At 37.2% G+C, this 15416-nt stretch overlaps 1 protein-coding gene across 1 annotated transcript in view; it reads left to right on the top strand.

Annotated features, from left to right (window-relative positions):
* Positions 1–15416, top strand: part of DIAPH3 (diaphanous related formin 3) — a 438451-nt gene that overhangs the window by 34291 nt on the left and 388744 nt on the right. The window contains exon 3 of the mRNA XM_074329349.1: positions 9839–10006. Coding sequence (XP_074185450.1) covers positions 9839–10006 — 168 coding nt within the window. The remainder of the gene's footprint in view (positions 1–9838; positions 10007–15416) is intronic.

The following is a 15416-nucleotide window of genomic DNA, read 5'->3' as shown; positions in this document are numbered from 1 at the left end:
CACATTCCTGGGTGTTTCTGTGACTGGTTCACTCAAAGATGAGTTCTCCCGATGAATGTGCCTAACGGGACAGGGTTTGTCTATCTGCAGACTATTCCTGTACCTGCCTGGATGTGGTGTGTCTTGTGGGATATATGCTGAATTAGACATCATACCTATTAAAGAAAATAAAATGATTTGTTATCGGAATATGTGCCTGACTTGCAAGTCAGTTAATAGAACATACACCATTGACTTGAAAAAAGAGCTCAACTTAAAATAATTATTTAAAATAATTTTCTTCTTGCCCTGGTAGGATATAAAGCTTTTATACTATAATTTAAGTTCATTATGTATTTTCATGAACTTAACTATATTTTCCTTGGTAAGTTAAAAACAGTGATAAAGCAAAAAATGTATGTTTCCCACAATTTCTCTTTAAAATAATGTATTCAAAATATACTCTTCTGTGTAAAGTAGAAATACCAAGATGGACTGAGCCCACTGAATATATGTGGTGAAATACGTCAAAATAAGTTCTACAAAATTTAAACTATTTACTAAGTCAGGTGGGCCTTTCTGAGCCCATTAACATGAGTTAATTAGTGCTTCCTGTACTTAGGTTTTCAGTAGTAACACTTAAGTACTATCTTAGGATTTTTAAATATTTATGAAACCGTTTAGAGAGCCCCTCCTTAAATCAGTAGAAACTTGGGAGTGAAATCAAGAGCTCTCAGAGTGAATACCCTGGGATGGAGAAGGGTGTGCAGACTTGTTTATTCACCCTGTTATCCATTCATTCATTAAACATTCATTGAGGACCTAGAACTGTTACAGGAATGTGAGGATGAATACGCCATCTGTTCCCTCGGGGGCAGTGGGAAAGTTGTCCACCATCAGTACATACTTGAGGGTGATGTGATGGGGCTGGAGAGCAGTATGCGGGTCAGTGGAAGCCGTAAGGCGAACTTTGACCTTGGAAAAGGCTTCATAGAGAAGGTGAACTTCAGCTGCGTTTCGAAGGACAAGTCGGAATCCAGGCTGGCAGGAGTGGTAGTAAGCTTTTACTCTGAAATAATTTTCCTTCCTGGATATCTACTGAAGGGCTTCCTAGTGAAGCATCAGGTTTGCAAGTAGAAAGCAATTGTTGATGTCTTCAGATAATTTTCATGAATGAGTACTATGCATCTGTCTTTTAGAAAGTGTTAACATTCATTTACAGAGCTAACTTTATTTCATTCATTTTAAGTATAGAGTATTATAATATTTGAATATATGTATTATGTATTTGAATATATGTATTTAAGTGATGTGGGTAGATAGAACTTGGAAGATTTTTGACTATTAAATTTTTCTAAAATGGTTTTATGCTCCTTCCTTCAGTAGTAGTATAGTAGTATTTTCCTTACGGTAGTACGGTATTACTCCATAGTACTTACTATACTACAGAAATTCATGCTTGTTTTCAGTGTGGAGGACTGCTCTTTGAATGATCAGTGGTAGGAACAGTCTGGGTTTTATTAAATGTTTAAGAGACGTGATGCCTGGCTTTCTTCCTGATCCTGTTGAGAAGGCCTAGCAAGAAGCAGTGGTTTACGTCCCAGTCATGGGAGAAAGGAAGCGATTCATTAATTTACTTAACAGATATTAATAGGACGCATGCTACGTGCTCAGGACCAGTAAGTTCTCGGCGTAGTCTAGTGAGTAAACTAACAATTCCTGTTCTCGGGGACACAGACCCTTGTTGTGTAGACATCTATGAGGTGAGGCAGTTTCGGAACAGCATCCGTGCTGTCCTGCAGGCACGCAAGCACCAGGTCTGCAGCCCCCTCACCCAGGGTCGAGGAGTCAGGAAGACGCCTACGTGGGCTGTAGCTCAAGCCGAGAGCTAAAGAGTGAGTTGAAATTCACCAGATCAAGTGGACAGGACACGAGCTGTGGATCTGGTAGGCGCTCGGCACGAGGAACAGCACAGCACGAGCACATTTGGGGAACTGTGGGTTACTCCTTCCATGTGGATGGCCCGGGTCAGGGAGGGGGTCTGGAGAGGAAGGGATGTTCTGATTAAGATGCACCGTTGAGCTGTGGTGAGATATTTGAATGTTACCCTCTGAGCCATGGGGATAGGAAGGGGAAGGAGTTTAAGCACAGGAGTGAGGGCGTGACTGGATGTGCGTTTCAGGAAGGTCAGCAGGACGTCAGTGTAGGCAACAGCTCAGGAGAGGTAGGGCTAGCAGCGCAGTGAAGACACGGAGGCCGTTTAGGAGGCTGTAGCTGTCGTCCAAGTGGCCGGAACTAGGGTCGTGGGAGTAGGGCCAAAGAGAAGATGAATTAAGGTACAGTCCACGTGGCCTGATTTGTTTCCTTATTAATGTTCATTAGTTATTGCAATTTAGTTCACTTTTCTGCTGACCTGAGTCGACACGGAAAGTCATAATCAATCCCTGTCATCAACACACACGTAGATGCTTCTGTCCTTGTCTGTGCAGGCCCACTTTTTCTTATCTGCCATTGCCTCCCAACTCCTGCACACCTCCCAAACCCTCCCACTTTGCCCTCTGTATCTCAAAGCCTGTCATTTTGAATGTTTGTTTTCCCTTTTGCTCTAACAGAAACCTAGCTGTTCTTTGAAGGCTTTACTTTCCTGGTCTCTTCTGCCTTCAAAGGCTTCCAGCTCTTTTTAAGCATTTCTGTGCATTTCTCCTTGTTGGTCTTAAGTGTACGTTTTTCTCATCCCTCCCACTGATTCATTGAAGGCATTAGAACTTGACTTACTTTCTTCTTTTCTACCGCTGTTTCTGTTGCTATTCCATATCTACATACCAGGGGTTCTTAACCGGGGTTCCTGGACCACCAAGGGGTTTGTGGTAGAATTCATGGTGTCCTTGAACTTGAATGGGAAAAAGATTAAATCTATTTTCATTAACACTTTAAGTGAAATTTAGTATTTTTTAACATGAATATAGGCACCTCCTTTCCCACAGTAGAGTTTGGCCTGTGACTTTACCACCACAGAAATCACAGATGTTTTCAGAACATTAGCATTATTGAAGATACTTCAAAAAATGATTTATACTCAACACTATGTTGAAGTCAGACTTTGTATTACCTCTTGCTATATAATGCATTCATGAAGATGAATATATATATTACTGTTACAATTTAATATTTTCACAACCCTATTTTATTTAGTTTTCCTTGTAATTATGTATATTTTAGGCATTTAAAAGTATTCTACAAGGAGCTGTGTATTAGTCCTCTATTACTATGTAACAAATAATCCCCAGACTTAATGGCTTAAAACAATAATAAATACTTAACATTACACAGTTTCTTGGGTCAAAAATTGGCAAGTGGCTTAGGATGGTAATGGTATAGTACAAGATTACGTGGAAATACAGTATGAGAGTACATGAAAATTGATAGATAACTTTAAGTGATATATATATATTTTCTGGATTTCAGGCTTACATTCACATAGAATTGATTCTGTAATTACAGTGAACTTATAGTTGCTTAATAATTCTCCTGGATTGCATGCAAATATCTACTCCCTTCTGTGTTCTAAGGAAGTGTGTTGGTGATCTATACACTTTTTCAGACATTTCAAGTTGTAAGATGACTAATAGTTACAATATCTTCCTCTTGTTTTAAATTAAAAAAATAGTTCTCTGTTAGTATTTAAAACATTGTAAGAGTGAAAATTGTATCTTCACTGTTACAGTATAATATCGTAGCTAAAAATCCAGATAGTTTTTTAGAGCCTGTTTTTTGGTTTAATTAATTTTATTTAAACTGTCATTACTGATTATCAGTGTGAGATAATACTCAGTAGGGTGCTCGTTTAGCTTCCCCTGAAGATAAGTGATATTAATTTATAAAACTCAGTACACCCCAGACACAGCTGTAGCCATATTAATTAAGAATGGTGTACCACCTCCAAATAGCATTGTGATAGAATTCCTTCAGTCTTCTGTGTGTTTAACCAGTCCTCCAATAAAGGCAAATTGTGTGTTTCATCTACTTGGGTTGTATTTCTAGCTCATGTTTAAGACGAGAGTTTCATATAAAACTAAAAGCAGGTATGCAAGTGCACAAATTGTAAAAGACACATACTCCCAGCCACACTGGCAAATACAAAATGACCACCATTTGCAGTCAGTATGATGGGGATTTCTATGGTGTTTTTATGTATAAAAGTATTTAAAAAATTTGCTTTTAAAAGTTTGCTTTTATATTTCTTTGTGTCTTGCTTTAAGCAAATTGTATGTGTAATTTCATAAAAGATAAATTAGTGATTTGTTTTCGTTTGAGTAGAATCATAGCAGCATCCCTTTTAAAAAATGAAATTTCACTAGAGCATTTAAAATGATTTGATAGTAAAATTCACTTTGTACTTAACTTTGTAATAGTGTCCTGATTCTGTGGAATCTACTTACAGTGCTCAATGGAGCATCACGGACCTGGGAACACTTTACTTTAAGCCTGAGGTATTCAACAAATTCAATTTATTCTTTTAGTATAGGAGGAAGGATGGTATTTATTTTTCTTCTATGGCTCCTTCTTTATTTTGTCCTTCGTCTCATCCAAGCAGGGAAAATAGATACAAGCAGTGTATACTGGGAAATACTGATCTTTTGTATCTCATATTGCTATTTGGACCTTTGAAGATTTAGAAGCTAGAAGAGGCATATGCTGATTTTTTTCCTGTCTGGCTTTTAGCTAGCTATGCCTGTGATAATGTGCAAATTTATTTTTTCACTTGGATAAAATCCAGCCTTCCCCAGAGTTTAGGTGCTAAGCATATTCGGGAGGGGTGCTAATTCTGTTTTATTATTATTGTATAAATTCTGATATTGTCTATGGATATAAATGTTGTACTAAAAACATAATGGATTGGTGTTATGTTTTTCTTTTATGCTATTTTACAAGCTAAATACTATGAATTTTTTATGTATAGAGGTGTTTTGGAGCTTGTCTATTATTATTTAGACATGCGGTTTCCTCATTGTAAGGATTACACAAATGCGTTCAACCTGTGCTGCGTTTCAAACTCTTAGCCCAGTGTGTAACATATAGAAGGGGTCCAATAAATATTAGCCATTGTTATTTCTATAGCTAGAGATTTTTATTTTAAAAAGTTTGTGTGAAACTTTAGGTGAAAACTAAAAATTCTGAACTTCTACCATGATGGAACCATTAGATTATGCATTCATAAATTAGCTTGTGAATTGCTAGTCCCATTCATTGACATGTTTACATTTATAATATTGATGTTGTATTAATGATGTTTTGCTTAATTTCATGTCGTAAGTTTAGCATATTAATCAAATTACACTTCGATGGTGTGTGAAGAGGAGTCAGCATAGTTCCTACACTGAGGGATTGCTATAATTTATATAACGTGTTTCCCCGAAAATAAGACCTAGCCAGACAATCAGCTCTAATGCATTTTTGGGAGCAAAAATTAATACAAGACCCGGTATTATATTATGTTATATTATATTGTATTGTATTGTATTGTATTATATTATATTATAGACCTGGTATTATACTATATTATATTATACTATATTATATAAGACCCACTCTTATATTAAAGTAAGACTGGGTCTTGTATTAATTTTTGCTCCAAAAGACACATTAGAGCTGATTGTCCAGCTAGATCTTATTTTCGGGGAAACACGGTAGAAGTGATGACGATGAAAGTATTTCAGAAAACAGAGCCTCCAGTCTCATTTCTTAAAAAAATATTTTTGGTGTCTCCCAGTTTTTAAAAACACGTATGGAGAATTGGGGAACTAATGTACATAGGGACAGTAACTTCTAAGACATATATTCATGCAGAGACAATTTTATGTTGCTGGGTTATTCCAAAGTAGAAAGTGTTTATATTGGTGAGTTAGATGCCCCTCCTAGCTACTGTAATGCATTGTACATACCTTTTGCTACATTTCCTGTATAGCTATATAATTACTTGTTTATGTGCTTGTCTTGTTCACTTGGTTGTTAGTTATTTCCGTCCTAAATAGCTCATTTATCTTTGTATGAGCAACATCTAACAGTGTAACCTCTCCATTGTTCTTCATTTCTTTTTGTAAATCTGGGATTCCATTTGGTATCATTTCTCTTTGGCCTGATAAACTTCTTTTGACACTTTTTGTGTAGTCCAGGTCTGTTGGAGACAGATTCTCCCAGCTTTTGTCTGTCTGAAAATCTTTATTTTGCTGCTATTTATGAAAGGTATTTTCATTGGACATAGAATCCCAGGATGCCAGTATTTTTCTTTCAGTTCTTAATAGATGCCATTCCATTGTCTTTGGCTGCCATTGTTTCTGGTGAGAAATTAGTTATCATTTGTATCATTTTTCTCCATTCCTCTAGCTGCACTTTCATGGCTTGACTTTTATTTTTAATTTTCAGCAGTATGACTAGGAGATGCATAGTTGTGTTTTTATTTTGTTTTTATTTTTTAAATTATTTTTCCTAGGGTTTGCTGAATTTCTTGGATCTGTGAATTGATTTTTTTTTTTTTCAATCAATTAGGAAACTTACCTCCTGATATATGTCTTCTGTACCATATTCAGTGTTTTGCTTCTGTACCCCAATTACACTTGTACGACAACATTTTGTATTAGGTCACAGGTCTTGGGTACTGTGTTTTTTCTTTTTGTTATTTTTCCTTTTTCCTTTTCCACCCCCGTTTTGATTTTGACAATTTTCTTGATTTGTGTTTCGGTTCTCCAATTCTTTCCTTAGCAATGCTTAGGTTCTGTTAAGCCCACCTAGTGAATCCTTCACTTGTGATACATTTTTCATTCTAATAGACATTTAAAAAAAATTTCCGTGACCTTGTGTCTAAAATTACCCATCTCTCATGTATGATGTCCACTCTTTTTATTATATCCTTTGTCATTTTTATAGATCTAATTTTAAATTGTCTAGTAATTCCACCCTCTGGGCCATCTCTAGGTCTGCTTCTTTTGACTAGGGGGCCACATTTTCTTGCTTTGTGTGTCTCACAATATTTGACTGTATGGTAGACATTAAAAAATATATATATATAGTAGAAATTAAGTTGTTTGCTTCCAAAAAAGGCATGCCCTTCTTTCAGGCTGCAAGAATGGGGGGAAGGGGGCGGTTGAGTCAGTGTGATCTAGTTCAGCTGTGTTTGGGTTTCCTTTATGCTTTAGTTTTATTCAGCTCAGCCGTGACCTCAGCTGTTTTGAGGGCTCGGGATGTGAGCACTAATGAGATTCTGGCAATCTGATTTTTTGACTTCACAACTGAACTACTAGCTTTCAAAACTGTGGGGTATCTCTTTCTGTTTTAAAGTCCTGATACCCATTTTTAGGGTTATAGTAGAGTTCTCTTTTTGTTTCCAGTTCACTTCTGGTTCCTTGTTTCTTCAGAAAATCTCTCTCTGACCTGGTGTCCTGCTCCCAGCCTTCAGATGGCACCTGCCATGTACTCTCTAAAGGCCCAGAAGGCATTGCTGGGATTCTTCTCAGGTCTTTGCCCAGGCCACTGATTTCAGAGGGCAGCTGCTTCGCATTGGGAGAGAGCTCTCATGCCTCAGGGAACATCTTGCTCAGCTTTCCTGCCCTTCCTACCCCTTGGAATGTTACCCCACGCAATGGGTGAAGGCTTCAGGGAAGGATTTGGTAGGTGGGCGCAGACTCGTTTCATGACTGGGGCTCCTTGGAATTCTAATTTGTCATGCTGCTACCCCTGCTCCTGTCAATAGTAGTTCATTAAGTGCAAGGAGAACTGACCCGGGGTGGTGAGCACACAATGTGATATGTAGATGATATACTGCAGAATTGTATACCTGAAGCCTATGTAGTAAAGTTGCATAGGTTTCAGGTGTACAATTCTGTAATACATCATCTATATATCACATTTTGTGCTCACCATCCCGGGTCAGTTCTCCTTCCATCACCATATATTTATTTGATCCCTTTTACCCTCATCTACCACCCCCCTACCCCCTTACACTCTGGTAACCACTAAACTATCGTCTGTCTATGAGATTTTGTTTCTTTATTTGTTTGTCTTGCTCCTTTGTTGTTTTTCAGTTTCATATCCCACTTATCAGTGGAATCCTATGATTCTCGACTTTCTGTGTGACTTATTTCGCTTAGCATTATAATCTCAAGATCCATCCATGTTTTTGCAAATGGCATTATTTCATCTTATGGCAAAATCGTATTCCATATATACCACATCTTCTTTATCCATTCATCTGTCGAAGGACACTGGTTGTTTCCATGGCTTGGCCACCGTAAATAAAGCTGCAATGAACATTGGAGCACATACTGTGTTTCCTGAAAATGAGACTGGGTCTTATATTAAGTTTTGCTCCAAAAGACACATTCGGGCTTATGTTCTGCGGATGTCCTCCTGAAAAATTATGTCAGGGCTTATTTTCCGATTAAGTTTTATTTTTGGGGAAACACGGTACATTTATGGATAAATGTTTTCAGATTTTTGGGGTAGATACCCAGGAGAGGGATTGTTGGGTCATATGGTAATACTATTCTTAATTCTTTGAGGAACCTCCACACTCCCTTCCATAACGGCTGCACCAGTCTGCATTCCCACCAACAGTGTATGAGGGTTCCTTTTTCTCCACAGCCTCTCCAACACTTGTTATTATTTGTCTTGTTGATGATAGACATTCTAACTAGTATGAGGTGATATTTCATTGTGGTTTTTATTTGCATTTCTCTGATGATTAGTGATTTTGAGCATCTTCAGCATTATCTTCATAGTGAATTTAAAAAGATTTTGAAAGATAAGTATGATTGTCTCTGCATCTCATTATTTGAAGACATCCTGTTTTGTGGGTGAAGTGAATAATCAGTAATGTGACTGGTTCTTTTAAATTGAGAATTTAGGTATTGTATTTGCCATAGTACTTTCTGCGATGATAGAAATGTTCTCTACGTGCTTTGACCAGTATGGGGGCTGCTAGCCACATGTGGCTCTTGAGCACTTATTATGTGGCCAGTGCAGTTAAGGAACTGAGTTTTCAATTTAATCTATGTTTAAATAACCACATAGGGTTAGTGGTTCCCAGAATGAATAGCACAGGTCTATGTACTGTACATATCATCGCAAAAACAGTATTCATGTGCAGAGTTATGCTGAGCAGTTCACTAAATCATTGTGCTTTCCAAGCGTAGTTGAAGACTTGCTTGTTTTTATTTGTTCCCATTTATGTAAGTCTTGTTTTTCTGGGAGAAATAGAACTTGTGAAATTCAAGAAAATTTCAGTGAACAAGCAATTAACTTTGTAAACTAACATCTCTACATTTTCAAATATCAGCAAACTATTTGATGATCTCATTGTAGAAGAGATGCCACTGCAACAAATTCCAGCTTTATTTCCCAATGCTCTAGCCACCCTACTCTGTAGTTACTCAGGAAGTTCAAATACAGAGCAGCAGCTTGAGAAAAATGTGTTCATCAGGCCCACGGGCTATGGAGGTATTAGTAGAATTCAGTTCTTAAAATTCCTAAATCACCCCCCTCCTCCACGGTGGTTTGCATGATGGAAAGGGCTCTGGACAAGGGGGCTGGGGACCAGGACACAGTAATAGTATGATTGCCAACAGCTAAATTAGCTAAGTTACCTTTGTAAAACTGCTTACATTGCTGATTTGTAAAATCAAAGGTCACCTGTCATTATAGTCTCAATCCTATAATTTTAAGATTAGAAGGTATCTTAAAAAGAGTCCAATGCTGAATATCTCCCGGTGAAATCAAAGTGATAACGATCGATTGATTCTTCGTTTTGGGGATTAGATAAATGTTGGGAAGGAAATACTATGTGTCATTTTATCTTTCTCTGTAGCTGGACAAATTTGCCAGCATAAAAATTCCAGGGAGCAAGAAAGAGAGACCTCCACTCTCCAACCTGAAGACTGCGTTTGCAAGCAACGAGTGCTCTGCAGGGATGGCGGAACACCTTCCGAAGCCGCTGTCAGAGAACGAAGTCTTAGAACTTTTTGAAAAGATGATGGTAAGATTTTGATTCTTGCGAGTGTTGTTTGATGTCAAGGCCTTAGCTTTTGGTCATATTTTTGGAACACCAAACATATCTGGAACTTGTGTTCCATAGGGTGGTTTCTGATGTCATTTACGATAGCACTTTAGGCACCAAAGCTTTACGATGACAAAAATAAGAATCTGAAAAAAAATGTCATGCCAGTTTTTTGGTCTCTACAGGACATATAAAAACAAATACCCTAAAGTGTCCAATGATCCATTTTGTCTTGAATGGATTATCTACATGGTCTGTCTGCTGGGGTTTGGCTACATTTTGGGGTGATCCTCACAGTGCCCTGTGTATATTCAGGGCACTGATTTGTTGCCTTCACTTGTTTGTTTCTTGGTTCTCAGGATAACCGAGCCCTTTAGTCCTGCAATAGTTCTGCCTGTAGAGACTTGAACGAACTTATTTTGAGTTGTGCCTATTCTGGTGGAGACACTGGGTGTCACTTGTGGCCTTCTTCAGCTGGTTCTAAATCATTGTGATTTTCCATCCGACTCCTGGCCTTCAAGCTGGCTGAACAAATTGACCAATAGCCCATAGATGTTAAGTATATTCAAACCACTTACCACAAAATGAATGCTAATTTTATGTGAATAGGTTATTTACATACATAGTTTCTACCCTCAAGTTGCTTATCTCTTAGGATTCAAAACAAACAATTGAAAAATTAAATGAGTAATGAATGCCGGAAGGTAGTATTTAATGTTTAACTTATTTGTAAGTTCAGGGTAGGATGAAGTTCCTTTTAATTTTTGAGATAGCTGATTCGCTTCAGGGGAAACCAAAGTGGAAGGGAAATCATCCTAGTTTAGGGAAATGTAGTAGAAAGGGTGGACTAGAGGCAGGTCCTAACTTAGGTCCTAACTTAGAGTTTGGGTGGCACAGGGTAGGGCATTCTCTTGAGATGGGGAGCAGCAGTGAGCAAAGACAGAACTAGCGTCTAAATAACTCATGGGGGGACCACAGAGAGAATGGAAAAATTAGACTGGAGCGATTCTTTGGGACAGATTCTGGAAGGACCGTTCATGCCATTCTGAGGAGCTGTATATTATTTCAGCATTGTGATTTATTTTTTATGTGTCTGTTTCACCTATTGGTCCTGGCAGCCTTCTTTAGTTTTGGGGGAGATTTTTACATTCATCTATTTACACTGGAGGATAAGATGTGCTTTAAATTTGAGAAAAAGTTAATAGCTGGTCCCTTCATTACTCAGCTGGAATCAACGGGTGTATTTGCCATTATTCTGCCTTGTTTTCTGTTAGTCAAGTGTCTCTGTTCAGTGTCGCACATGGAGCTTCAGGAGAGACCCCAGCAAGAAAGAATGCCTAGTTTATGTCTTCATGGGATTTTTAATTTGTGTTAGTGAGTCCTAACTTTTCACCACTGAATGTCCATTTTATTAGCATTGTTTGACATGCACTCTAACCTTGGGAAATTATTACCTATTTCGTCAGTTCTTGATGAAGTGCTGATTTTGGTTTTAGTTAACAACCCATGTATGCTTCCTTATTAACTCTTGTGACCATAAGCTGATATAATTTCAGCCTTGAACAAAGAATACAACCTTTTACAATTTTCTTTTGCCAGCCCTTGCCTTTGTTAATGATGCTTGTATAAAGGTAGCTCTTCTCAGCGCTACCTCGGAGGATTCAAGATAGTCAAGTACCCTTTCCTCCCTGCGCGCCCTGCATCATACGTCGAACCGCTCCCCTGAATATTGTGGGAGATTCCGGAATGGGACTTTTTTTGGTTCACTTGTGTTTACCTTGTTAAGAAAAATAATTTTTTTTTCTTTTTGATCATAATTGATGGTGCCATCAGAGTAAACAGAGCTGCTTTTTGATGTTCGATGTTTACAGAGGCCACATTTTATCACCACAAGCCTTTAAGCACCACTACCTGGAAATTACTGAATATAGTTTATGGTATTCTCTCCTGAACATGTTTACTTTAGAAGTATTTTTCTGTCAGTCTTACTCATCTCCTGGTTAAGAGTATCAATTTTAATAGTATGTACAGAGCAGATGGATATTGACATTTTCGAAGTATTTACAGAATACATATTTAATAACTGGGCCAGATCAGTTGTTAAATCTTAAACAGGTCTCCTTGTTGGCAGAAGATCTTTTGCAGTCAAACTCACTTTCCTAAGCAGAAGTAGTATGAAATTGTTGCTTTCTCAGGGCTGCCTAATTTGCTAATGAATGAGTTTGTCACAACTGTGTTCTTTTTAAAATATAAGATATAGATTCTTTCCTTCCATTTCTGATTCCTTTGAACATACCATAAGACATAGGGAAGACCTGCAGACTGTGAAACTGAGAAGGATCTTTTTCCGTCTTTAAATATGGATTCGTGATATTTCTCAGGTTTTTCAGGGTACCACATTGTGGACAGATTTAAAGCTGTGTCTATGTCTGTAGAGGATGCTAAATTTAGGGTTGGTTTGATTTTTGGTTTGCACTTCTCGATAGTATTTTTATTGATAAAAATTATTTTGTTGAAGCAATATTGAATAATTTGCCATTTAAACCTTTTGGCATTTGCCACTACTGAGATTTCTTACCATTTAAATTTTGCATCTAGAGTCTTTGTTTTGGCATCGTGCAACTTTTAAAATAATCCTTTTTTTTTGGGTGGGGGGTAATTTTCATTTTATTTTACATTTTTACTTTTTCTTAAAAACATTAAACTTATTTTACTTTTACTTACTGTACTTAAATATCACCATTAAATGCTGCTGATTGTAATGTCCTGTTTTGAAATGTACAGATGGACTCCTGGCTTTAAGAATGTGACAGATATAGCAGATTATGTTGAATTAAGAGAAACTGGGGGTGGTAAACGTCTGTCTATACACATTTAGTGGCCCAACTAAACTAGGGACAGGTAGACATGTAGAATTTGCAGTTGGAGGTAAAACCCCTTCAGGAGTGAACTGAGGCTCTTGGGTGCTGACAGGAAGCCCTTTGTTTTCAAAGACTAAATCTTTGTCAGTATCCAAAAACCACTTGTACAAAATACCTGTTAGGAGAAACAGTAGCGCCAGGCTCGATTATTGGCACGTGGCCATCTGGATGGTGGGACTTAACCAGTCTGAAGGGAGCATTTTATTGGACTTGATTCACCTTTGTCTTCTTAGTGCCTTCACCATGCATATGACATGTATTTGTTGAATGAGTTGATCTGTTTCTTCTGCTTTGGTAAACACTATGCTGAAGCAATCAAATTGTGTAAATTAGTACCCGTAGAGTTAATGTTGAGAGGTATTCTTAGCTTTGTAATCAGTCAGACATCTTTTGAAATGTAAGGTACAGGAAGGGGGAAAAAACAATCAAGAGAACTGATAAAATGCACTGTGACTATGAGTACCTTTGATACTTTTTGGAGCAGCTGGTGGGAGGAGGGTTCGCCTGGTATCCAGGGTGCCACTCTTTGGGAACATCCTAAGGACAATGTTTCCTCTTTCTTTTTTTGTCTTTCTTTTTCCCTTTAATTCTTGATATTAAGGGTCTACGCTCAGCTATTTCTTTAATCAGATAAATGAAGCCTATTGCGTTGAATTTGTAAGTGATGTCTTAAGGGTTGTCAGGAATCTGACTGAAAAGAAAAACCAACGAGGACGCCTTTGTGTTAATTCTCTAAGTGTGTATGGACTGCTATAGATTGCTACCAGCAGTTAGTTTATTACAAGTATTAGCGTTCTTTACCAATCTAGTTTTTTTCTATTCAAAGCATTTCTTATTTATTACAAACTAAAAAAGTGTATTTAGCGTTGACCAGATAAATAGAGAGAGGTTTGTGGGAATGCTTTGTTCCGATCTATTATCATCCTATTCCCTCTCCCTTAGGTAGATATTGAAAAATTTAGGGAAAGGTGGTTTAAAAGCAATCAGAATAATAATCCAAATATAAAGAGGAGGAGGAAGAAGAATGTATAGAAGTGTAAGGCAATTGTCAAGTTGATTCATGGGTTGTGTTTGTCGGGGGCATAGTGTCAATGTCTAGTGGTTTCTTCTAGATCCAGATAAATGAGAAAATAAATGATTTAGGAGTATTGAATTTTGCCTGATGGGAGTTTGTTGTACCAATAAAATGGTTACAGAGGGGAATTTCAAAAGGATAAATGTTATGGTAATGTGTAAGCATGCTCTTTCACCCGTTAGAAATTGTGCAGGTACATGCTTTCCCAGCTGCGAAGGCCTTTTCAGTCTTCTTTTCATCACAGAAAAGTTGGCTTGTGTATCTTAGTCAAATGGCCATTTTATCCTTTATGTAATTTGTGAAGAAATGGCCATGTGTATAGACATTTAAAAAATAAATTAAGGAACAAAACCCTTTTTAATCAGTAGCTGTGTTTTTATCTGCAGGATTACGCAACAGTTGTCTGTGATGGTCGGAGCTTATGCACATTCTCGAACAGTTCCAGCAATGTTATGTTCTAAAACAGTGGTGCAAGCTCCCTGTATATTCATCTCATCTCTTGTTTATTCTGCTAAAATTGATAGAATGTGAAAGAAGAGTGATATGTATGTGATACTTTTTGTTTGTTCTTTGATACTGTCATTAGGAAAAATTGACACTTGGTTTCCAGTTGAGATAGTTTCTACTTTCTGTACTTTCCACTTGGAATACTTGGTCAAATATCGTTTGAGTTGATTGTCAGTCTCTGGGCAAATGATATTTTCTGGCTGCTGTCTTTTTAATGAGCTAGCCGTCTAACTTCTTATTAATTTTAATGGGGTTTGAGGAAGGATACTGTGGATGTAACAGTGAAAATCCAACCCCACTATTGGTAAAACTGAAAAATATAACCTTTGTGTAATCACATTTATATATAAAAAAAGATTATTATAAGGGTTTGTTTAAGAACGTTGAAATGATGATGAAAAGAAACTATTCTATAGCTTTAGCATATTTCTGGACATCTTGAATATAAAAAAAGTAGTGATAAAGTTAACTCCAAGTTCCAGGTACTCAGTTGTATTTATCTTTTAAAGGTTTTCTAATTTTCACTTAAACTTAATCTAAGAATAAAATTTTTGAAATGCAGAACTGGAGAAGATTCAGTTAATGGGGACTATTGGATATAATCATCTGAAACTAGATAATGAAATCTTCCATTTTTTTATATGGCACTAAACTTTTCATGGAATAAATTAAAAAAACACAAAACCAAAAAGCAAAACACCTACCTTCGTAGGGATAAACCCCAGCAAGACAGTTTGACGTTGTGTGGTATGGAAGATAAATTCCAGTGTGGTTAAGAAAAGAATTACGCTTTTAGCAGACATATGGGTAAAATTGTGTTTATAGGATATTGAACTCTGAAGTCTCAGGAGAAACAATTATGGGAATCATTGTGGACCCCTTAAGA

This window comes from Rhinolophus sinicus, linkage group LG04 (assembly GCF_036562045.2).
Source record: "Rhinolophus sinicus isolate RSC01 linkage group LG04, ASM3656204v1, whole genome shotgun sequence".
Lineage (NCBI taxonomy): Eukaryota > Metazoa > Chordata > Mammalia > Chiroptera > Rhinolophidae > Rhinolophus > Rhinolophus sinicus.
The sequence above is the reverse complement of the archived record's forward strand: the minus strand, read 5'-3'. Positions and strand labels throughout refer to the sequence as shown.